The 24,999-nt window shown below is 37.9% G+C and overlaps 2 protein-coding genes and 2 non-coding genes across 4 annotated transcripts in view; 2 read left to right on the top strand and 2 right to left on the bottom strand.

The window, feature by feature from the left end:
- LOC145783703 (high-affinity choline transporter 1-like) overlaps positions 1-4,314 on the bottom strand; it is a 62,942-nt gene extending 58,628 nt beyond the window's left edge. The window contains exon 1 of the mRNA XM_082595591.1: positions 4,134-4,314. Within this exon, the coding sequence (XP_082451717.1) occupies positions 4,134-4,314 (181 nt within the window). The remainder of the gene's footprint in view (positions 1-4,133) is intronic.
- Positions 4,315-10,737: 6,423 nt separating this feature from the next.
- On the bottom strand, positions 10,738-22,566 carry LOC145783704 (high affinity choline transporter 1-like). The gene is made up of 9 exons (XM_082595592.1): positions 22,386-22,566; positions 19,166-19,314; positions 18,664-18,784; positions 17,784-17,932; positions 14,994-15,128; positions 14,146-14,299; positions 13,034-13,248; positions 12,436-12,582; positions 10,738-11,569 (listed from the first exon to the last, which is right to left on the bottom strand). Exons 1-9 carry the CDS (start codon positions 22,564-22,566, stop codon positions 11,180-11,182), a joined length of 1,641 nt encoding a protein of 546 aa, XP_082451718.1. The 3' UTR covers positions 10,738-11,179.
- On the top strand, positions 16,121-16,223 carry LOC145783721 (U6 spliceosomal RNA). Its single transcript, XR_014290942.1, has one exon. It is a non-coding gene; the product is annotated as a U6 spliceosomal RNA (small nuclear RNA).
- Positions 22,567-23,827: 1,261 nt separating the features above from the next.
- LOC145783720 (U6 spliceosomal RNA) lies at positions 23,828-23,930 on the top strand. The gene has a single exon (XR_014290941.1). It is a non-coding gene; the product is annotated as a U6 spliceosomal RNA (small nuclear RNA).
- Positions 23,931-24,999: the final 1,069 nt, after the last annotated feature.

The following is a 24,999-nucleotide window of genomic DNA, read 5'->3' as shown; positions in this document are numbered from 1 at the left end:
CTTTGTTTTTGCATTGCGAATGGGTTTTGGATCCAATCTAAATTGGTATTGTCCAATTCTAGAAGAAACTACTTTTTAAACTCTTTCAACAGTCTTGACAAGTGTCGATAACCAGAGGCTTAAAAACGCTTGATTTCACGCCATTGTTAGCCAAAAACTTTTCAGTAAATTAGAATATTTCAAATGAATCATTTTCAATCTTTTGTTTCTAGATGTTTAATTTTTTGATGAACGCTCCAACTTTAGATTTCAATGTAAAAATATAGATGTTTTCTCTTTGGAAGGACAAGTTATATTCATACCTTTTTTCAAACAAACCTGATAAATAGCATAATTTGAAAAGCCTTTTCAAAAACGTCTTTGCAAAAATGGCGGACAAAGTCTAAACTTTACACGACTTAATTTTTTAACACTAATAACTTTTTAAAGCATTGGCTTTAGTTTTGAAATCCACGTTTGCAATGCAGCAAAGAGGGTTTTAAATTCCTATTCCAAATTTCACTATATAAACTTACAAATTACGGGTAGCCTATTGAGTGCACGAATCTTAATAAAGTGAATAACGTTCACAGCATCTTGCACATGTGTTAATATGCAGTGCTTTTTGTAAAATTTCTATACTTTCTGCGACCCCCAAAGTTTGTTACGCGACCTCTGAAGGGGTTGCCACCCCCACTTTGGGAAGCCCTGACGTATTGTACAATGTACAGGCAGTACAATATACAAACAAAACAAAGTAACCTTAGCGGGTTTAACATAATGTATTACACACATAACAAAATATATAACATAAATAACTCAAACGTTTTCGACACGTACTTGTGTTCTACTCATGGAAGAATAGTTCCTTTTGGGTGTGTTCTAATGGTTTGTCACATGCCTGTAGTTTAGCCTACACCTCATGTGATCTGTTTCCCACCGCATAGCCTAATTCCCATTCTTGTCTCACTTGTTCAGTTTGTGCATTTCTGTCCGGAGTGTCGTTACAGTTATAGTGCAAAGTTAAATTTATCTTACAATTTTCTGTTTTTTTTTATTGCAGATTTAAGTACTTCCTGATGAAGACACATGCACGACGTACGTGTCGAAAACGTTTGAGTTATTATGTTGTATATTTTTTGTGTGTGATTCATTTAGTTAAACCCGCTAAGGTTACTTTGTTTTGTTTGTATATGGTTCAACAAAGCAAACTCTCTACCAAAGCTTCATTGTAAAGTAATCCATCAGTTCATAGCTTTTGTGCCTTTTAGTTTTCGAATGCTTTTCTGTGACAAAAGATTGGCTTTTGTAATAACGCCAACCGTAAAGTTGCATTCTCTGACAGCATCTAAAACACTATAGGCCTACCATATTCAGAATTTTTTTTAAAGCATTGTTGCACAAAATACAGATCTGACAAAATAAGGGAAATATGTTGAATTGAATTATTTTTTATACGGAACGTTTTCCTTGTCTCATAAGACTAATTAAAAACAAGGGAAAAACGATTTTCATCGTTTGACATAAAAGTATGTATATTGAGGTTTACTTTGGTTCGCGTAATGAAAAATGAACGTCATAAGTTCATAACAAAAAATTGCTCGAAGTGACTTTCGCAGCGATTTTATCCTTCGCGATGATATCAATTATAGTTTCTAACAGATGGAAGCTGTTCAAACTATTTTTTTTTTAAAAACTATGATTTTTCAAGAATATAATACTTTGAAAATATAACTTAGCCTATACTTCATTTTTTGTGTTTTACTTCGACTTTTTTACAAGCAAGACTTTACACAAAACAACTTCAGTGTGAGCATACCCGTTAATGTGGATAAGTTATTTGCAACGTGAGTCGATTGACTACAGTAGAGTAGTAGACTAAGTAGACAAGTGGACCAGAAAGCGGTGGCCAAAACTTGATTACTTTTTATCAAAATGTTTGCAATCGGGAACAGCAATCACCTTGTTTCAAATCAGCAAATCACTTTTTGTCACTGGTTCAACGTCTGCAGAGGTCTGAACTAATATACAACAAAATTGGTTTTCTGGGTCATTGGTTCAGAAAAACATCATTATGATGTATTGTGACGTGGTCTATCAGCCAGCAGTAGTTTATGCGCCTTTTGTTTTTGGTTATGTATCAATTACAAAAGATTGGCTTTTGCAGTAATGCCGTCAACCGCAAACTGCATCTAAAATGCTACTTCAAAGTTTGAAGAAAAAGAAATCTTCTAATGCGCAAGAAATAGCCATTTCCACAAAATCCATGTCCAACAAATTAGAAAAAATGTAGAAAACGTTATCTTGCAAATCTAGTTGACAACACGAGAAAAGCTATTTCAATCGTTTAGACACAAACGTGCATTTTTAAAATATCAATAACCTTCAATCTTTCCGAAAAAAAAGTCAACAGTTTAGTGATTTTTTTTATACGACAATAGCAATCAGCCTAAAAAAGAATTTTTGCAAGATTTGATAAATGTAAATTTTGCTAAATGTATTTATTTTTCGTATCGTTATTTATGCCACGACTTTGACTTTGTCACACAGAACGGCAGTTCCATTTGGCAAAGTACAAACGACCTCTTCTGTAACCCACCAATACGATTTGACTAAAAAATTATTATCACTACACTTTATCAAAACTGTTTGCAAAATTACTTCATTCGGAGCAAAGTGATCATTGTTGGTATGTATGGAAATATATCACTTTTGTAATGCATCAGACATAGTTTATTAGTCAGAAGTTTTAGACGCTTCGACTAATAAACTATGTCGACCAATAAACTCCAAATTAAAAAAAAAAAAAAATTTAGACGCTTTTTGTTTTTTGAGTACATGAAAGCCTAAGTTGGAACGAGCTCCTATTGAAGCAAGTAACTACGGTACCTTTGGATAGGTTCTTGTTCAAATACCATGTGACGCCATTAGGCTACCTTACTTTTCTGTATTCAACCGCTAGCCAGACAGCAAATCAAACACTTTTCTCATTGATTCAACGTCTCTAGATGTTGAAACATGGCTCTCTAGGATGTGTTGCAAAATACAAAGTGTGTCTTGATCATGTATAACCAAGTTGGACAGTGTGAGTTTGAAAAGAAAACTGAACTAAAGAAAATTGACACAAATGAAGATGAAGTGTTTACTAAAGCTCATTGCTTGAGTTAGTTGTAATATCAACTGATGGCAGTAGCCTATAGGCTACGTTTGAAAAAGTGTAGACTATAATATGTGGATCAAAATTAACTTGAAACAGTTTTTTGAATTGATATGACCACGCGACATTTGGCGATGAGAGATGGAGAGCATTTGAATTTAGCTCATTTTAATGAAAACAGTGCTATTAAAGATCGTATTAGAAACTGCCAATCGTGTTCAAACAATAAACCCTCATTGGAGTCCTTTGAAAATGATCGTAAGTGTTTGTCCGAGTTCGACACCAAGTTTCAACCCAGGGCTCAACAGACAATTATTTGCTGGCAGAGCCACCTATCTTTTGACCGTTTTTGATTGAATTGTCACGTGTTGTGCTTCTCGTATTATTGCTTTGATTGTGCCACTATCTCATGTTGTGCTTCACTGCTTCTGTCCATCTTGCATAATCTGCTTGAGTCCTTCTCTGAACAATTAATTTTACCTCTCTAATACTTGACCCGCTGTGCTGCGTAATTATTCAATGATCATCTTGTGTGAGCAAGTTAATAAATTTCTCAAATGATTAGATTTGACCATATTTTTGCTGTGATACTGTATGATTCTTTAGCATATCTTTTAAAATATTTTTCTTATAAACTTGAAAAGGGCTGCATGACTAGTCGAAAACGTTTGCTTATTGTTTTTTTGCTTTTATAATGTTAAATGTAGTGTTGTAGCAGAGTTATGTCTGTTTATGGTTTAAATAATACCAGATCTACAGATTTACAAACAATTTGCAATGTAGCCTATAGTAGGCTGAATGCTTCTTGTTGTTTCGGCTGTATGAGTAAGATCAGCCCAACGGTAACAAAAAGATATAGAATAGGGCAATAGGTTGTTTAAAGATAGAAATTTAGGCTATAGGTCTACTTCTTTAGGGCACAATATAAAAAGCACAGTAGGCTAATCATGAAAAGAGAAATTGTTTTAGTATAACCAGTAATAGTAACCTGCTTTACCTGTCATGGTAAAACTTCCGACAAAAAGTCCAATGTCTCTTCCTCCGACCATTGATCTTTCGCTCTCATCCTGATGTTCATTTTTTGTTTGCTTTTTTTTCCAAGCTGCCCATATTCCTATTGCAAGTATTACTAAATAGAATACTACTATCGAAATTATTCCGGGGATATTCACTGCCATTACAATACCTTGGCCTACCTTAGTGCACTTTGAAATAAAATAAATCTAGCTGCAGCCTACACTTTAAAGTTTGATTGAGTATATTATCTTTTCAAAATGCAAAGCGAAAGAACTCGACAAATTTACACGGTAACAGGCTCTGCGGAAGCCGGAAGGATAAAACAAGTAACAATCAAATGGCCTACAGCCAATTTCAGGACAAGAAGCAAAATGATTCGTATAGTTATCAGCTACCGTACCGTATAGTGTTGTTTGCGATGCAATATGCAATAGATAAAACTACGTCACCTGAATACAGCTTTGCATTCAACTGAAGTCAGTTAATTTTAGAGACCTATAATTTTTCAACACCACTAACAGATGATAGATATATAATAAATCAATTAGGCTAGGTGGAAAGTTATTATATAATCACATAACAAAAAGCACTAAAAACACATCTAAACTTTGATACTTTCTTGACAAAGGCACACAGGTGGATTGAAAACCGATGAATCTGTTTTTGTTTGCTAGCTTGTTTATTATGTGATTCACTCGAATATTGTTATTCAACCCAAATACAGTCGACTCCGCTTAATTCGGACACCGGATAACCCGGACAACCGCTTTATTCGGCCAAAATGCTCGTGAACGGAACAAAAGTAAAAATTGTTCATAAAAAACTCCCGTTAATTCGGACAATTCTCCGCTTAATTCGGACACAGGACACAGTATTTGAAGAATTGCTGTACTATTTCAACCCTATATGTGTGGGTTACACAGTAATATATTTGTTGAGTCGCTTTGGTATCGAAATACTATACCATACAACTAGCCGGAAGGTATAATTCTAGTGCGTTTTATGCGATTAGTGCCAATAGGCTAACTCCAGTATAGCGCAGCTGCAATTCATTTATTACGCAACAGTACGGTATTTTTAATGCATTGTCTGCCTTTACGCATACCATGAAACGAACAATTGTTTTTCGCTTAATTCGGAAAAAGCCGTTTCTCCGCTTTTCGGTTTCGGCCAAAAGTGAGTGGAACTAAAGTGTCCGAATTAAGCGGAATCAACTGTAAGTTACTGTCTATCATTTATTTTTGGTCCTGCAAGGCAGGCTGTAGATCACTAAAGAAGCAATGACTTGTCCTGCCCCGTTAGCTCAGTGGTTACGCGCCCGGCTCAAGATCATGCGGCGCTGGTTAGACTCTCGGGGTGTACGCTTAAGAAACGCACTTTCCAGACTGCTCTCCATTCAGCGGACCTAATTAGGGTTGCCAGATGTTCACTATTTTAGTGAACAAATCACTATTTTAAGAAAATGTTCACTGTAAACTATTTTGCTAATAGTGCTAGTGAACATGTTCACTATTTTGACAATTAATTTTATCTACAATTCTGTCAATAATTTTAGCCAATAGCCATGGATTAACCAGTGACTATACACTTCTGTCTAGATATTTTGAAATTCAACGTGGGGTCAGACAAGGCTGTGTGATGTCACCAGATCTGTTTAACTTGTATAGTGAAATGATTCTCAGAGAAATAGAAGGTATTGATGAGGGAGTTTTAGTGAACGGCATCTCATTAAACAATATTCGCTATGCTGATGACACTGTGCTCATAGCGACATCCCCGGATGGTTTACAAACACTAATTAACAAAACTTCAGACATCAGTGCAAAATATGGAATTGAAATTAATGACAAAAAAACAAAATGCATGACTATCTCCAAACAAAGTCCTGAACCCCACTTTGTACTTCACCAGAGAGGCAACACAATTGAACAGGTGTCTTCTTTCAACTATCTTGGTTCTCTCTTAACAGCGGACGCACGATGTAAGAAAGAGATACGAAGAAGAATAGGCCTAGCTAAAGACGCTTTTAATAGACTACGACCTATTCTATTGGATCGCAAGCTTTCTATTCTTCTGAAGGTGCGACTTCTCAAAGTGTTAGTGTGGTCTGTTCTCCAGTACGGTTGTGAAACATGGACCTTCAACACAGAAACTAGGCGTAACATTGAAGCAGCTGAAATGTGGTTTTACAGAAGAATGCTCAGGATTTCATATACTGATCACATCACAAATGCAGAAGTTTTAAACCAGGTACATCAAGATAAGGAACTATTGAACAACATAACTCAAAGGCAACTCAAATTTCTCGGTCACATTATCAGAAAAGAAGATTTCGAAAATCTCTGTCTAAGCGGCCGCCTTCTCGGGAAACGTGTTCGTGGCAGACAAAGAACAACATTTATATCTAATTTCAATACATCAATCAGCCAACCAAGAACACTTTGGGACACTGCGCGACAAAGGGAACACTGGAAAAATTTACGAACTGAGCATCTAGTTCATCAAAGGCCGCATCGGCTATGATACTGTTGATTGATACACTTCTGCTGCTTAGAGAGTAAATGCACATGAATCTGGTGCTTTGAGGAAAAAACCCTAATATGCTACCCCAGTGTAATTTCGCCAAAGCCAGGCTTGGCCAGCACGAAGTCCAACCTGTGGTCCAACAGTGGAGTGTACACTGTACAGCCTAAGTACCGTAGCTGACAAACTGAAAGCCACTAGCCTGAGCAACTAACAGCCTAGAAGTTTGGCCATTTAACTGTTTGTTTATAGACTAGGCCAGCTACTCAATCATGTGTGATGTGGCTAATAAGTTAAGATCATCGCTGGAAAAGTGGACTAACTTCTTTCAGAAAGAAACTGCACCTAAATTGTTAAAATTTGTCCGGTATGCAATGTCTATCCCTGTATCTAATGCCAATGTTGAGAGAATTTTCAGTGTTATGGGTAACATATAGACAGATGAGCGCAGTGGCGTACCAAGGGGGGGGTTGGGGGTTACAACATAACATTCAAATATCTCAGCTGGGAATTAGCAACAAGAAAAAATAGAGACATAGCTCTATTATCGAAAAATGCCCAAGAAATAATGATCTTATCCTTTTGCTATGCCACCAGACAGCACCATTTTACAGGAATATTTATACCCACATTTTTGTTGAAAATGCTCTCAGAATGCACCAAATTCAAAGTCATTTTTCAAAATTTTCTGGAGGAGGCCCCCCAGACCCCGCGCCACTGGGTGTCGCCATTGGCGAAAACGCCGTCGGGCTTCGCCCACCGCCCGTCAACCCCACCCCCTTTCACAATTCCTGGCTACGCCACTGCTTTGAGAACTTTGAGGATGCGGCCGCGCGCTTTCAAAATGTTCACTATTTCGAGGAAAAAAATCTGGCAACCCTAGACCTAATGGATGGAATAATTCCCTGGCAACAATCGAAAAACTTCACTCTGCCAATCTTGGTAACCGGCCCTGCGTCAAAAGCAGGTCAAAAGCCTCTACGAGCATACCAGGAATAACCTATCAAGGCTTTGTCAGTCCGAGGATAAAGATTCAAAAACTAAACCAAACATGCGTAGAACACTAAGTAGCTAGTACCGCATTCACTCATGCAATAAAATGATTCATATCGCAAATAGGATTGCCTACCCAAGTGGGCTAACTGATTCAATTGTGGCTTTACGGTAAACACCATTCATTTCTGCTATGTTTGCATTACGTCAATTACGAAAACACAATGTTTAAAAGAACCTTGAATTTGACAGTTCAAAACAAAACTGGTCTATTCGTTTTGCACAGCCCTAGGCTATATCAAAAGCGCTATGTTAGCTACTTGAGCTGTTACCCTAATCTCTCTCTAACGTCACCAACGATTGATGAATCATTTTACAAGCAACTTTGCTGGATTGGGCCTCGTTGCCAACCTACAAATGTAAACAGTAACTTATGCAGGATGCAGCTACGGGAGAGGGTTTGGAGTACCAAGGAGTAGCCTCCCCCAACAACTTGTTATCTTGCACCTATCTCAAAAAATATTTTATTATGATTAGGCTTACAACGCTTTAATGACATTGTATTACATGGTGAATGACGTTTCATAAAAGTTTAGGTGCGTTTGGTAAGTAGCGTATGTTTTAAACAAACTTTTTAGTTCAAGCATTCAACAGTTTCTTTTGACACCTAGAATTTTCTTTCTAGCTACGTTACTGAAATTATGTAGCTTATGCTTGTAGCAAATTGTCACTCTTTCTCTTCAAAATAAGATGATTCGTTGTCGATCACTTAACCCAGTGTTTCTCAACCTCTTGTGGTTCACGACCCCTTTTACTTTTACTGTAGGTGTTTAATACAGCCTGCGACTCCCTTCCTGCTTTCTTTTCGATAGATAAGCTATAAAAATTAGCACAAAAATACATTTCAATAACAAAGAACTGCTGAATGTCACAACTTTTAATGTTTGGCGTTTCAAACCGGCCTCATGGCGTTTAAATGCTTGCTGATGGGATTGGAATACTTTGTTTCTAAATGCCGTTTTAACTTTGATGGCTTCATAAATTCAGCACCGAAAACTACATTGCACAAAACACACTTTGGCTTCTCAATGCTGTTGCTAACTATGGAAGTAATGCCAAGCATTAATACTCTTCAAAATATTTTCGTTTCTTGTCCATGGTATTTATAGAACTAAAATATTTATAAACACTGAAATACGTTTTCTCCTGACTCACTAAACGCAACTGTACAATAATTAAAACCTGATTTAGACAAATGTTTTTTAACAACTTTGTTTTTCACTTTTACTGCAATTTTCTTCACTTCGCCGACCAAGGTTTTCTGACAACTAACGTTTTGAGACTGTACAGCAGGGCTACTCAACTAATGTTAGCAAAGGTACATTTTGACAAGTTGATTATTTTTGCGGTCCGGTGAATATTTCATATGCAAACACGAAAATTAAACTACCATTAGCCTACGAGCACCGAAACACTTTTCAGGTAGTATGTGACACGACTTGGATTTTTGTCTGACACAAACAAAGAAATAAAAAAGGAAAAAATGTATTGTGTTTCTTTGTAGTGTAGCTGTGTGGATCACACATCAGAGAAGACGGCAAAGCGTTGGGGGGTCTGGGGGCGAAGCCTCCAGCTCCTTGGATATTCACAAAAAATTGCTTTTCCCTAGTGGAAATCTGTTTAAAGAGGCCCTAAAATGTGGCAATGAGGTGATTCTTCCTGAAGCCCGAGGTCCACCTTCAACACCCAGAAGGTCCGGATTCGGACCGCGGTCCGCCAGTTGAGTAGCCCTGCTGTACAGGCTTACTCAGTACATTCGTTCTACTTGAACAAACGATGATAAATTGGCCTACAACCGAGCTACGCGTTCTCTTTCGTAACAATACAACCAATTAGTTGCTTGCTACGACATTACTGTAGGCCTATATAAAGTGATTGCAGCAAAGATTTTTCATTTTTCCAGAATTCTTTGCGACCCCCAGGTTGAGGAACGCTGACTTAACCTGAAAAAAAAAATGAATTCTTTTCGCTGCTGTACGCTACACTGTAGAGACCACCACATAATTTTACAGCAGCTAGGCTATGACTTTATGCATCGTGAAGTTTGTGGTACTTTAGGTGCTTTCGCAAAGCAAACAATGCGAGTCATACTTATACTGATTTATATTTTGCAGAAGGGTTTCGAGTGTCTGTCTAATATATTATGATCTGCAATAAGCAAAAAAAAATGTAGTTTTGGCAGCTTTTGGATAAAAATAGCTTTTAAAACGACATTGCTTACGACTATAAAAATATTCAATACCGTAGCTCAGTTGGTTAGCGCGTGACTTCGTGACCGAAGAAGCTTTGTTGTTGCGCTGGTTGCGTGGTGCTCAAGTTGCGCTGGTTCGATTCTCGGGGTGTGCGCTTGAGCAACGCATTTCAGGACTGCTCTCCATTCAGCGGCACCTAATGGATGGAATAAATCCCCGGCAACAACAAGCGGAAACTTCACTCTGGTCAATCTCGGTATCCAGCCCTGCGTTAAAAGTCTCTACTTGATACTTTTTCTAATTACGGTATTTTAAAAAGGCAAAAATTGTTCATTTTTGCAATACCAGAAATGCAATTGACATGGGTAATTTTTGTGTTCTTCAATACTTATCACACATCATGTTCCATGCAACCTAGGGTTCCACGAAATTCTTGTTGAAGAGCACTGGTCGATACGGCATAAAAAGTCATTAAGTTATAGTGTTTCATTTGTTATCATTAGGCTACAATTGTTGTACCTTTAGAAAAATATCGAGGCTAACTTTTATCAAAGTAAAAACAAACTTTTATTCAAAGCTACAAATATAAGAAGATTATGCAATTGATTGAGTTTCGCTTTTAGCAGCATGATCGTTGCTTACTTCACAAGGTAGATTTAAACGATCTGTCTTAGCCTGATGCTGCGAGTTTGCTGTGGCAATAGTAAGTTGCGCTAGCTTTCGGAACACAGTTCCCTAGTCATGTGCTATGATGAAGAATTCATCATAGCACATGACTAGGGAACTGTGTAGGCTAAGACGATCGTGTTGGCGTAAGACGATCGATCGTAGCCGACGATCGTCGATCGTAGGCTAAGACGATCTTTCTTAGCCTGATGCTGCGAGTTTGCTGTGGCAATAGTAAGTTGCGCTAGCTTTCGGAACACAGTTCCCTAGTCATGTGCTATGATGAAGAATTCATCATGAAGAATTCATCATAGCACATGACTAGGGAACTGTGTTCGGAAAGCTAGCGCAACTTACTATTGCCACAGCAAACTCGCAGCATCAGGCTAAGACAGATTGTTTAAATCTACCTTGTGAAATAAGAAGATTAGTTACACATAGATAGCATGACTACTGGAATTTAACAATTCGACTATACAATCTTGTGATGTCAGGCTACAAAAATATAGTCTAAAACTCCAAATCGCAGGTATTTACAGCATAAAAATACTTTTCAGAATGAACATTTTTTGTTTTAAAATGTAAGCCTAGATCAGAGTTTTGTCATGACTTCATCCGAGCAAAAAGTATCATTCACTTTACCAACAGCCTCCTCTGTGCGTTCGATTTTTTGTCTTCGAATAGTGTCTCTCATTCGAATGTCTCGTCCACCTTGGGCAAGATTGCATTGAAGAAAATCAAACTTTTCGTGAATTATTTTCTTTCCAAACAAATATTTCATAATGTACGAAACAGCTAACAAAACAGCCAAAGATGATAACATTGACACCGTTTTAAACGGAAAATTATCTTCCGCCGGATAAGGGATAAATGGATCCAAACCAAAAGTACTTTCGCCTCCTCCTAACCGAAGGATTAGTCCAAGAACAAATCCACAGATAGAGCCGTATGTGTTAGGATCGAAGTAGATGACGCAAAGAAGCTGAAAGTACAAAAGAAATATCTTGATTTGATTAGCGCACTTGCTCAAACTAATACTTGTAATTTTCTTTAGCTAAGGCTAAGTTCTCTGAAAAGCAAAAGTTTATCAGCAAGAGGTTATTCAATAATTATAATTTCCCATCTTGCGCATCATCACAAATCTAAACACTAAACTTTTCATTGTTTTTGAAAAGTGAAAGGAACTTTCTGGCTGATAGTTAGGCTACAGCGTAAATTCTTCACTCCCGTGCGAATAAGAGAGAACTTGACTTCCCATAAACAAAAATTGTTTAGGGTGCCAGAATCGTTGTAGGCTAATTGCATTTAATAATAATCATAAATCTAGCTGCAGTTACAATAAAAAAGCAAAATGAAGTCAATTTTAAAGCATTCAACGGGAAGTTATAATATATAATTGGTTGGTTTTGAATCTTTATCCTCAGACCGACAAAGCCTCTGATAGGTTATTTCTGGTAGTTTTGCATAGGGGAGATTTAGGGCCTATAATGGATACAGTGGGACCAATGCAACATCGGATTATTTAGTTTCTAGTAAAATGGAAAGAATTTTTTTTCGATTAGGAAACACCAATTATAAAACTCTTTCAATCAAAACCAAAGTAATGGGGATTTCTTTCTTTTTTAACTGTGAATAGTGTGAATGGCATTTGTGTGATTTCATAGGTTAAAAGAAGCATTTTGCTCTCTGTGGCCTATGTAAGGATTTTGCTGTAGCCCGAGTAAACAGATACCCATGTTGTAACGCATTGACAAGTAAAAGTATTAAGCTTAAAGCAGAAAATAGGTTTAGCTTACCCAAGCTGAGCTTACACAAGTTAAAATGACGTTTTTACATTTCTCCACTTACTTGAGGAAACAATAAAACATACACAAAATCTCCACACAAGTAAAACAGTGCATAGACAGAGTCCACAGTCAAAGCCAGAGCAGTGGCCAATGCACCCATCACTAATATTGAAGCTCTCATCACCCATGTGAGCTCTCTCTCAGAAGCCTGCAAGAAACGGCATTGTTGTAGGCTAATATGAAAACTTTGTTAAACAGTGTATCATGCCACCGTTGGCACAAAGCTTGGCTCATTAATACGTCATGCCAGCAAACATTGGTTTAACGTTTGAAAATTTTAAATCAATGTAAAATGGCCTAGCATGTTGGTTGGATTGCCGTCAAAGCGATATTGTTGAGCAAATCGGTTCATTTTTTTAAATCATTGATAAAGCTCCAACTTTATACAGAATCAATTCAGTCAGCCACTCTAGTCCATGTCTCACCTAACAAAATTCGTTTTTCACATTTGTTCAGTTTAGTTTCACGTTTTATTAGTAGTGATAAGCTAATAGAATAGTGTAGCACCATTTGCTTCGCCACTTGCAGTAACCTTAACATTTTCTGCTGCTTGTGCACAGACTACCTAACTTGCCTTACAAACTTAACAAACCAATTACATTTTGCCGAATTGCAAGGTTGTATACGTTTCTTGTAAACATGCTTGAAGCCGAAAGAATGCTGCTATCAGCAGATGACATTACTGCGGCTGATACAGCTCCCAAACCGAAGAAAGATACAGCTACAGGAGTGAGATACTGCAGTACGATAGGAAGTATCATTGCCCCTTCGCCTTTGCTGTATGGATCACTACCGTAACCAGTGGCATTCCAATCTGCGTGAATGTATCAGGGTAAGTTTTCAAACTTTGTTTTGAGGTGAAGTTTAACGTTTTTAAGCTAACATAAAACGGAAATTTGATATCGCATCCAGTAACCTATACAAAATCCAACAAATTTGTTTTAACGCTCTGTCATTTCGGACGTTTGTTCAATAAACCGGTGTTACGGACAATTTTCAAATCAAACGTCATATAAAACCGTTCAGGTCTACTTAATCTTAGGGTATTACGTCATGGAATTTTTCCTAAAAAATGATGCAAGATTGCACCATCGTTCGTAAGACCTGATGAAACATTGCATCATCGCCTTTGAACACCTGTTGAGAATTGCTTCACAATTCCTTTCATTACTGCGTCACATTAACTGCTTATGTACGTTTGAGATATTGCCATGTATTCTGATCATTCTTAAAATTGCTACTTGGAAGTTGGTCGCATATTTAACTGTTTTGCTTATTGCTTGCTAGCTGGACAAAATTTCCGTCTTTTATCTAAGTAGTTTGGATTGTAGTGACAAGTTTTTAGTGGTGTATTGCGTTGCACCCCATTTTCGATAGCCGATTTCGATAGAAATACACTTTTTGAATAGACTTTTCAAAGGAGTGTTTCTTTTTCGGTCATTACATACAGACGAACGGATCCGGGAATCTTATGTTACAATTTTCCCACGAAGAGATTATGGTTTACCGCTGTGACTTACCGGTAAATAGTGCAACAAATCAACCAGGATGTTTTATTGGTCAAGATTCAAACTCAAGATATCATTGGTAAAGTGACTTAACAGTTAACACTTATGTTATTGATATAAAATAAGTTAATATGCTTGTATTTGTAAATAAGTTAATAGTTTGTAAATAAGTTAGCCTACGTGTTTTAAACAAAACTGGTTACCAGTAGTCGCTCCGATTGCCCCAATGAGAACAGCAGGAATAGCCATGAAGAAACAGCCAAATGCAGCTATGAACGAGAGCAATTGTGCATGCTCTGCGCTATCTGACGACAAAACTCTTTGAAAGTACACCTGCCACGGGATGCCGCCAAAAATCTAAAATGAAATTTTGCACTGCCAATTATTCTGCAAAAATGCCTTGGATTAGCGTCAAAACAGTCAAGGAATTACATAAAAAAAATAACTACTGTAATTGTGATTTTTGATTTCTGCAATACAGTACTGTACATCTTCTTGTACTGTATAAAGCCCAATTTAATGTTACTTACAAAAAGGGAGTAGAGTGTTTACTTTAATGAAATAGTTAATGAATTTCTTACATTGCATATCTTATTGCTGCATAAATATTTGCTATTTGTATACAACTTATATTGAAATTTAGAAATTGTAAAGAGGTTCATAAGCAGGTAAACATATCATTTACGTTTCGTTCTGTACGATGCTTAAAACAACTCAGAAGTCCGCTATTGGGAGCTCTTCCGTATGAAGCAGTCTATGGCTCTTCATTCAATCAGGTTATTTTCTCAATATCAAACTCGACTATTGTAAACGGAATCGAAATTGGTCTACAATAAAATTTTCAATGAAAATGCTGCAATAGTTGCACTGAAATAACAAATCATGTTTGTCAAATAAACCGTAAATTAACTCGTAAATTAACTCGTAAATTAACCGTAAATTAACAGTGGGACAACAAGAACCACAATAGGATACATAACATAAGCTAGCGATTTGTTGTTTTCGAAACTTAACTGACATAATTTTCCACAAATTTTTTTAAATGTCTCACCAATAATAAAGCAGAGTCAATCCAATTTCCAGTTGTAGACAAATCCCACGTTCCCAACCACGGCACACTTCCATTCACGGGAGCTGCGATGTTTCCAACAGCAGGGTTAGTAAATGCGAATGGCACGCTCAGCCACTGCGCATTAAACATATATCCAACTATTAGCATACTTAGGTTGAGTAATAATTAAAATTCTCTATTAATTTCAAGGCTTATGGCAAAATTATCAGTCACTCCGTAGTTTTGCCACCAAGCCAATCACTATGTCACCTATACAATTTAATGTTTCTACTTCATCGCACATGTCATAAAGGATGTGTCAGACGCGTGGCCGTCAAGTAAGAGCACCTATTTCCTACTACTTTCAGAGGACATTGGTTCAACAACTACCGAAAACACGAAGATTTGTTTTTAGCAAGATACTTTATGGCATGCTTTAAGGCAGGGGTCACCAACCTTTTTTGCATGCGGGCCACTTTGGCACTTATGAGAGCTGTGGCGGGCCGCACTAATAAAATGTTAAGTAGGTTGACTCTTATGCTAAAAAAGAACGCATTTCGTACCCAGTATCCAGCCTTACATGTTGTTCATATTTATGTTAGAATACCGCAGCAACAGAATTAATCGAACAACGCTACTGCCGGGCCAAGCTCCTTTTACAACACTTTTGACTTTTTTAACAATGCCTAATAAACGAGGCCACTTGTTTTGCGCACTTATAGCGAGGCGAGCGGTTTCATCAGAATATTCATCGCCAAGCAAGAGTGGTGTTGTCACTTCGCGTCACTAAAGATATCTTGCAATTAACAATTTCAATAAACAAGGAAATGTTTGACACATCGAAATACAGGCAACAATAGTGACCTGCAAACATATCAGCGAAAAATAAGCTCTAATAAGAGGGAAAAATCACCAGGCACCATGAAACAAATGCTTTTAGAAATCACCGAAAAATCGTAATTCTATCGTAATTCATGAACAGTCTTCCCTTTAAAAAAGCAATGAGTTGGTTTTTCATCCTTTTTGTGAGAGTCTATAAAACCGTCTTTCTTTTGTTGTAGACAACTGTCACTTGCGATGCTTATCAGCGTGGCAAGAATTTGTTGATTAATAACATTTTGCAGAACTTGCTTCGGCAGTAGATGTACTAAAATTGGAACGATACAGAGAAGAATAGCATGGCCCCTGCGCAAGGATGACACGCGAAATCATGAAGCGTTCTATATTTCTTTAAAAAAGAAAAAAAAACATTTTGCAGTACTAAGCTAAATATTTTCATATTAGGCTACAATCAGAAAAAGTCTTTAAATTTATATATAATATTTTGCCAATTAATTATAAATTGAGTTGCCACACCGACCTATTTTGCCAACAAAAACTTGCATAAAGAGAACACTGATCGTGAAACACAATAACAGTGAAGCGCACACTAGTGTTCACATGACATTTGCAAACTTAAAATAAGCAACCCTATGCTCGACATTTTCGAAATTCGAAAACAGACGTTTTAATCAACCACTGGGACAGTGTGGCTGGACATCGCATTGGAATAGCTTTAAGCAACCCCCACCTACAACTATAATCTGCTTGGTCGGTCGGTGGAATCGTATGCAAAGCAAAAATATGCTTCCCGAAAAGTATTTTTTGCCTTCGTGCTCTTTAACTCCTCAAGAAAAGTATTTTTGGTTATACTTGTACGCTGATAGCTTCAGCGGGCCGCAGCGATACAGTGTGGCGGGCCGCCATTTGGTGACCCCTGCTTTAAGGCAAAACAAAGATTGCCTTCCTTCTACTTGATAGAAATCTTCAACTACCGATGTCATAGCCCTCGAAATAACAAAATGGCTATAATGTGTAAAAAGAGGTCAAACGTAAGTAAAAGCAGCCTCATTAGCGAATTTATTCGAAAAAGGTTCTATTGAGACAAAATTAGAAACGAGGTCCCATGTTTACATTTAGGCAAGCTTTCCCCCCAATCAGTCAGGTCTTGCTAACCATGGTTAGCTTCTCACTGAGAGGTAAGAAAAATATTTTTTTAAATTTACAAAACATCAGTTAATTCTACTGCTGATGGAGCCGTTGGACAGCAAAACTATTTTTAACGACGGAACTTTACAAAACAAACAAAAAGTCTTCTAAAAAAACAAAGTCTTAAAAACTCTATTAATTTGTGCTCCAAACGTTACCATTACCGCGTTTCGCCCTCTGCAAAAAACATTTTCTTTCTTTTACAGAAAAGCTAAAATTGCTAGGTATTGGTCTACTGGACCAGTTTAACTTACACCATTATTTGTACATAACATTACCCCAAGCTATGGTAGGCTACTACATAACTACAAATTTTTGTTTAAAAATTAAACTTCTTGTTTATGCATTGACAGTGGGCTATACAAGTGTACATAGTCTTCAAGCCACCTAACGAAGTAGAAGGTCTGCGCGTCTTGCATGATAAAGCCAAAGACTTGCTCTTGTCTAGCAGCCTTCCAGCGTAGTCCAGGAACATCGTGAATCTGGGGTGGTAAAGGGATAGACCTTCGGCCCCAGAGGCTCACACGATGAAAAAGAAGAAGTAGGCTTAAGTTATATACGGTATCCATCAATGTAAACTATCCATGAGTGAGAGTCTGCATTGATAGGCTATAGCAAAACCATAGCATAACAGAGGAGTATTACGTATCTACTGCAAGCTACTTTAGTTAGCGGAATTGATCCCAAAGTTTCGTGCATGCTTCTGGTTGTGGCCCTCGGTAAAAAAAAAGATAACCATGTTCCAAGCAGCCTTTTTCTTACCAATCCAATAAATATACAGATAAGTTGCACGACGTCGGTGTACGCGACTGAATACAAGCCTCCTATCAAAGTATATGAAACAGCAATCGCAGCTGACACAATAACCGAGATGTCTTGGTCAAGATCGAGAATGATACTAAGCGTTCCCCCTGAAAAATAAACAGTTAGGTGTTTGGCTACAATTAAGCTAACGGAATGTTTTGTTCTGACCAGGACTGTAGGCTACAGCCGGGCCACACATACCGTCAGGGCCGGATTTAGCTGATGGGGGGCCCGGGGCACTTTTAGATCGGGGGGCCCCCGTGCAAAAAAATTTTTGCGCCTACGGCGCGTAACATCCATCTCTACGTCTACAGTAGCATCAGTCCAGTACTGCACAGCATTTTGCAGAAACTTTAAAGGTCAAAAGGAATAAAATAACACAAAATCACATTTTTTCCACATAGGGGGGGCCCTTCAAAAGTCGGGGCGCCCGGGGCAACTGCCCCCTCTGCCCCCCCCCCTAAATCCGGGCCTGCATACCGTAACTTTCAAAAGGACGGAGCTCAAGTCTGAAAATCTAAAATCTTTCTAACTTCTACAGCTTTACAAAAGTGTTAAATATTTTGATGATAGCCTACTTGACCTTGTCTACGACACATACCACACCAAATAGTAACGTTGTGTAGCCTACATTCCTACATTTGTGTTTATATTAGTTTTAGAAATGAAATAATCATCTTAGATGTTTCGATTTTTTATAAAAATATGCTTGATGTAAAATACGAATATCATATTTAGTTGTTTAGCGAACTACGGCCACCCTTGAGGTTTTCTATTTTTGAAAATTTTGTAGGCCTACTGCATTTAGATAATAAGGTTTTACGGTAGGTCTACCTACCCAAAGCTGCTAGAACGGAAGCAGACCAGAACAATTCTCCTGATAGAGCTGGAAGATAAAGTAAGCCACCCATTCGTTTTCCTAGTTTTCGTTGCAATGGATCTAGCATTGTAACGTAACCCTGCAAATGCAGACAATTGAAAATGATTTAAATCTCGCAATTTAGTTGACGAGTCAAAGGATTATGCGTAAGCTTTCAAACGTACTTTGGAGCAAAATTATCTTATCAACGTTAAAGTTGCATTTTCCGAAATAGCCTATAATCCAATTTGCGTGTAGCCTACTTAACCTACGATTACGTCAATTAACGTTTCTTTTAGTGACAATATAAGGTAACATTAGCAAACAAAATCAAAAACGTATTGATCGAAACGATTTTGTTACATATTACGCAAAAATTCTGTTAATACGTTGTTATTTGTGACATCTGTTGAAAAACACTTTATAAAAATAAATATGATCTTCCTCTTTCAACAAAAGATAAAGCCACATGCATTGTCACCTGGCTTCGCATTTTCTTTGCAAAAAATATTCCCCCCAGTACGAGACTTATAGCATAACCAAAAGGAGCCTGAGCCCAAAGAAGTCCAAGTCCAGGCGTGTAAACCGCTTCAGCAGTTCCATTGATGTAGCCTCCCCCAACCCATGTAGCTGAAAAGAAAACATAGGCTAAAGAGTTTTTCACTTCAAAAAAATGTTTGGAACAGGTAGGCTATGAGTGAGTTACTGTACGTATGCCGAGGAAAACAACAATTTCAAAATAGTAATTTGATTTTTCAAGTTGTGCTGTTGAAAAAATTGCAAAAGATTTTCAATTCTGTGTTGTTAGGTAAATTATCTGCACCATGTGTAAATTTGATTGATCTATCTTGTGTAGTTTTTGAGTTACACAAGTTCAAAGTACTGGTGTCGAACTGACCCCCGTCCGCAGGTCAACTGACCAAAAAACGTCACAGGAAATAGGGTGAAGTCTAAAACTCCTTTCCGCCTATGTTGAAACGTCGTGTTTACTTAAAATCGTGTTTACCTCAAAGTTTACTTGCTCGATGGCATGATGAGAGTTCGACATACATTGATATGACCGCGACATTTGGCGACGAAAGTGAGAGAGGGAGGAGCATTTGAATTTAGCTCATTTTAATAAAACAGTGCTATTAAAGATCGTATTAGAAACTTCATAATAAACTATCATAATTTATTGTAAGTGCAATACAAGTGTTAGTGCAATTACTTTGAAATGTAAAAACGCCCAAAAATGCCTTATTTAGTTTAGCATTGCTCTATCAATCAATCAATCAATCATTTTATTTTTTGTCATTAACGCGTACGGGACGAAAAAGGTACTAACTACAAAAATCGATATAAACCTACCAGCACGTTAACGAACGGGAAAAGGTGGCAAAACCTTGAAAGATTTAAAACGTGCCTGAATGAAAAATTATGTAGTAGGCTATATATCAGTAGTTAGCACGGCCACAAAACCCAAAAAACGAATAGCAAAAAATAAAACAAAAACAGAGAGAAGCACACATGTAGTAATGAATGACGGCCTAATGAAAAGTGTTGTGGATTGAACTTGCCAGTTCCAATATTGATGTGGATGAGCAGTCATAATAATAATAATAGAATGGAGAAAGAAAACCGGACATAAAAGAAACCTATCCTCAGGCAAAAGCCCGTTTCAATGTGGCCCAGGAGAGCAGGTGTTGAGCTCTTTCTATGGTTAGACTGCACACAGTGGCGTAGGAGCATATGCTGCCGCCCCTGGCTTTCGTTGAAAATGCCGCCCTAAGTAGACTGCAGCAAATTTTGAATTTACAATTAAACGTTTAAATGCCCAGGACTGGTTCACCTTCCACAGTTTTCTTGGTCTGCGGGATCAAATCGTCAGGCTTGTCCATGGGACATTTTTTTCTGTCCCATCCCATCCCATAGCAATTCATGCCTGTCCCGTCCCATCCCATCCCATCCCATGGGATTCCCATCAAAATACAATTCAATAAATGTTATTAAATTTATGGAAATTTAAGTCTAATGTGTACTAGATAGGACTAAATGTACAAAAAGAGATACAAAACGACAAAATTTATTGACTTTGTTAACTTTAAAGTTCAAAAAAGTTGTTTATCTATGACAATTCATTATCATTGGCACTCATATTCCGAGTCACTGTGCTCATTCAGCAAATTCATAGGAAATGGAATTCGTGCTGTCCCATCCCATCCCATGGGACATTTCCCATGGACAAGCCTGCAAATCGTGACTAATTAGCTCGTGATTTTTTAATCTCTCCGGACCCCCTCAGTCCCGGGCCCGGTAAAATGTCCTCCCCTCTCATAGGGCCAAACGTGAAAGACTTGCTAAAACTTTTTTTCGTGCTAGCGTCAAAAACCAATAAGAGCCTCTGGCTGCCAAAAGTCTTCTAAGTAACTGGAAGAGTCTTTCCCAACAACACACCGGTAGTCCACCTCAAATCCTAAATAAACACCTAGCTAAAATTATGATGCTGGCACAGAAAACCTATCCTGCCCTAACTAAACTGAATCTGTAGTGCCAGCCAATTCTCAACACTATGTCTGCCTTCCCCATCTAACTACACTAAAACAATAAAATACACCATTATCTCAGCCTCACTGCACACGATGTCTGACTACAGAAACTACTGCTGAGATAGAGAAAATGAATCGTGATTATAACAACAGATTTACGACGTAATAAAAGTTACTAAGAATTGAACAACAGACGGAGTATACAGGCTACAGTTATCCAACATCATGCAAGAAGCAACTCGAGCTTTTTAGCTGTTGTTCTATCCTTAAATTTTTTAAGGTGTGCTAGCAGTCTCTTTGTAAATAATTTTCTTGTTTTACTATTTATTTATTTTTGCATTACTTCATTTCTCGTGCTGTGCACTGTGCAGCCTCATTTTTCCGCCCCCTTGCAGCCTGCCGCCCCTGGCGCAGAGCGAGAACCGCCAAGTGGCTGCTACGCCACTGACTGCACATCACACAGTAGCCTAAGACGATTGAGGATTGATATCCAGTTTAAGTTATTGTTTCTTGTCCTGGTGGGTGATGGAATGGATGAGCTGGTAGATGGTGATGTCCTGATGGTGTTGATGCAGCGCTCTCATCCCCTTTTACGACGTGTCGTGTTGATTATGGAATGTTGCGTTTGCTGTTAATATCTAGGCTACAAACATGAAAGTACAGCACAAGCAATCGATAGTATTGTTAGGTAAGCGGCTAAGCCTAATCTTTTGTAAATAATTTCGGATTTCTGGTGGTTTTCAACCTTTTTGGTGGAACGGAACCCAATGAAAAATTGCAAACAGAACGGAACAAAAGAAGCTATTTTTGAAAAAGTAGAATAAAAACCGCTTTTCTGACGCTTTTCCATCTCAAACACTTTATTTCAATAGATTTGTTAGATAAAAACTTAATTTATATACGCACAAAACAGATGGCTATTATCTTGTAAAATATTTTGGCTCTGTAATTTTTATAGCTCCCGTTATTGGCGCTTAGTTAGCACGGGGCTAAGATAACCGTGACGTACTTTCCGCGTACGAAAACAGCTCGTATTAAAATAGGGTTAAAGATAGAAATTTAGGCTATAGGTCTAGGCTACTTCTTTAGGGCACAATATAAAAAGCACAGTAGGCTAACCTTGAAAAGAGAAATTGTCTTGTATAACCTGTAATTAATAGTAACCTGCTCTACCTGTCATGGTAAAACTTCCAACAAAAAGTCCAATGTCTCTTCCTCCGACCATTGATCTTTCGCTCTCATCCTGATGTTCATTTTTTGTTTGCTTTTTTTTCCAAGCTGCCCATATTCCTATTGCAAGTATTACTAAATAGAATACTACTATTGAAATTATTCCGGGGATATTCACTGCCATAACAACACCTTGGCCTACCTTAGTGCACTTTGAAATAAAATAAATCTAGCTGATGCAGCCTACACTTTAAAGTTTGATTGAATATATTACCTTTTTAAAATGCAAAGTGAAAGAACTCGACAAATTTACACGTCACAGGCTCTGCTAAAGCCGGAAGGATAAAACAAGTAACAGCCAAATGGCCTACAGCCAGTTTCAGGACAAGAAGCAAAATGATTCGTAGTTATCGGCTACCGTAGCGATGAGATCGATAAAACTACGAAATCTAAATACAGCTTTGCATTCAACTGAAGTCAGTTCATTTTAGAGACCTATAATTTTTCAACACCACTAACAGATGATAGATAATAAATCAATTAGGCTAGGTGGAAAGTTATTATATAACCCAGGGGTCACCAACCTTTTTTGCATGCGGGCCACTTTGGCACTTAGGAGAGCTGTGGCGGGCCGCACTAATAAAATTTTAGGTAGGGTAACTCTTATGCTAAAAAAGAACGCATTTCGTACCCAGTATCCAGAGTTACATGTTGTTCATATTTATGTTAGAATACCGCAGCAACAAAATTAATCGAACAACGCTACTGCCAAGCCAAGCTCCTTTTACAACACTTTTGACTTTTTTTAACAATGCCTAATAAACGAGGCCACTTGTTTTACACACTTATAGCGAGGCAAACGGTTTCATCAGAATATTCATCGCCAAGCAAGAGTGGTGTTGTCACTTCGCGTCACATAAGATATCTTGCAATTAACAATTTCAGTAAACAAGGAAATGTTTGACACATCGCAATACAGGTAACAATAGTGACCTGCAAACATATCAGCGAAAAATAAGCTCTAATAACAGGGAAAATAACCAGGCACTATGAAACAAACGCTTGTAGAAATCACCGAAAAATCGTAATTCTATCGTAATTCATAAAAAGTCTTTCCTGTAAAAAAGCAATGAGTTGGTTTTTCATCTTTTTTGTGAGAGTCAATAAAACCATCTTTCCTCTATTATAGACAACTGTCACTTGCGGTATGTTTCTCGGCAGCCGATTTGTAGCAAAAATTGACAGCGATAGAGACGTGTTTCGCCCATGAAGCTGGGCTCATCAGTATCGCACCGTATTCTTGCCACAAATTTATTCGACCGCCGCTTGAAGAAAGGGGGCGTTCTTCCCGGCTATCAGCACAAGGCTGAGCTCTCACTAGTACAGCCAGCAGTTGCGATTCGCTAACCATAACGGTGTAGCTTCGATTAACAACACTTTGCAGTACTTGCTTCGGCAGTTAATACTAAAATTGGAGCAATACAGAGAAGATTAGCATGGCCCCTGCGCAAGGATGACACGCAAAATCGTGAAGGGTTCCATATTTCTTCTAAAAAAATAAAAATAAAAACATTTTGCAGTACTAAGCTAAATATTTTCATAATGCAATCAGAAAAAGTCTTTAAGTTTATAATATTTTGCCAATTTATTATAAATTGAGTTGGCACACCGACCAATTTCACAAAAAAAAAACTTGCACAAAGAGAACACTGCTCGTGAAGCACAAGAATGGTGAAACGCACATTAGTGTTTACATGACATTTGCAAACTTAAAATAAGCAACCCTGTCCCTATGCTCACAGACAATTTCGAAGTTCGAAAACAGACGTTTTAATCAACCACTGGGACAGTGTGGGTGGACATCGCATTGTAATAACTTTAAGCAAACCCCACCTAGAACTAGGCTATAATCTGATTGGTCGGTCGGTGGAATCATAGGCTATGCAAAGCGAAAATATGCTTCCCGGAAAGTATTTTTTGCCTTCGTGCTCTTTAACTCCTCAAGAAAAATATTTTTGGTTATACTTGTACGCTGATACCTTCCGCGGGCCGCAGCGATACAGCGTGGCGGGCCGCATGCGGCCCGCGGGCCGCCAGTTGGTTACCCCTGATATAACCACATAACAAAAAGCACTAAAAACACATCTAAACTTTGATACTTTCTTGACAAAGGCATACAGGTGGATTGAAAACCGTTGAATCTGTTTTTGTTTGCTAGCTTGTTTATTATGTGATTCACTCGAATAATGTTATTCAACCCAAATACAGTCGACTCCGCTTAATTCGGACACCGGATAACCCGGACAACCGCTTTATTCGGCCAAAATGCTCGGGAACGGAACAAAAGTAAAAATTGTACATAAAATACTCCCTTTAATTCGAACAATTCTCCGCATAATTCGGACACAGGACACAGTATTTGAAGAATTACTGTACTATTTCAACCCTATATGTGTGGGTTACACAGTAATATATTTGTTGAGTCGCTTTGGTATCGAAATACTATACCATTCAACTAACCAGAAGGTATAATTCTAGTGCGTTTTATGCGATTACAGTAGTGCCAATTACTCCAGTATAGCGCAGCTGCAATTCATTTATTACGCAACAGTACGGT

The sequence above is a fragment of the Aplidium turbinatum genome, chromosome 14 (assembly GCF_918807975.1).
Source record: "Aplidium turbinatum chromosome 14, kaAplTurb1.1, whole genome shotgun sequence".
In the NCBI taxonomy this organism is placed as follows: domain Eukaryota; kingdom Metazoa; phylum Chordata; class Ascidiacea; order Aplousobranchia; family Polyclinidae; genus Aplidium; species Aplidium turbinatum.
Note: the sequence above shows the minus strand (reverse complement) of the source record. Positions and strands in the feature narration are given on the sequence as shown.

What these genes read in the sequence shown, in the direction of transcription:
- LOC145783704 (XM_082595592.1), bottom strand. Translation starts at nt 22,566, where the DNA reads ATGGCAGTGAATATCCCCGGAATAATTTCAATAGTAGTATTCTATTTA. An exon ending in TGGAAGTTTTACCATGACAG is followed by an intron (nt 19,315 to 22,385) that starts GTAGAGCAGGTT and finishes TTTTCTTTTCAG; the next exon opens with CTACATGGGTTGGGGGAGGC. An exon ending in CAAAGAAAATGCGAAGCCAG is followed by an intron (nt 18,785 to 19,165) that starts GTGACAATGCAT and finishes CTGCATTTGCAG; the next exon opens with GGTTACGTTACAATGCTAGA.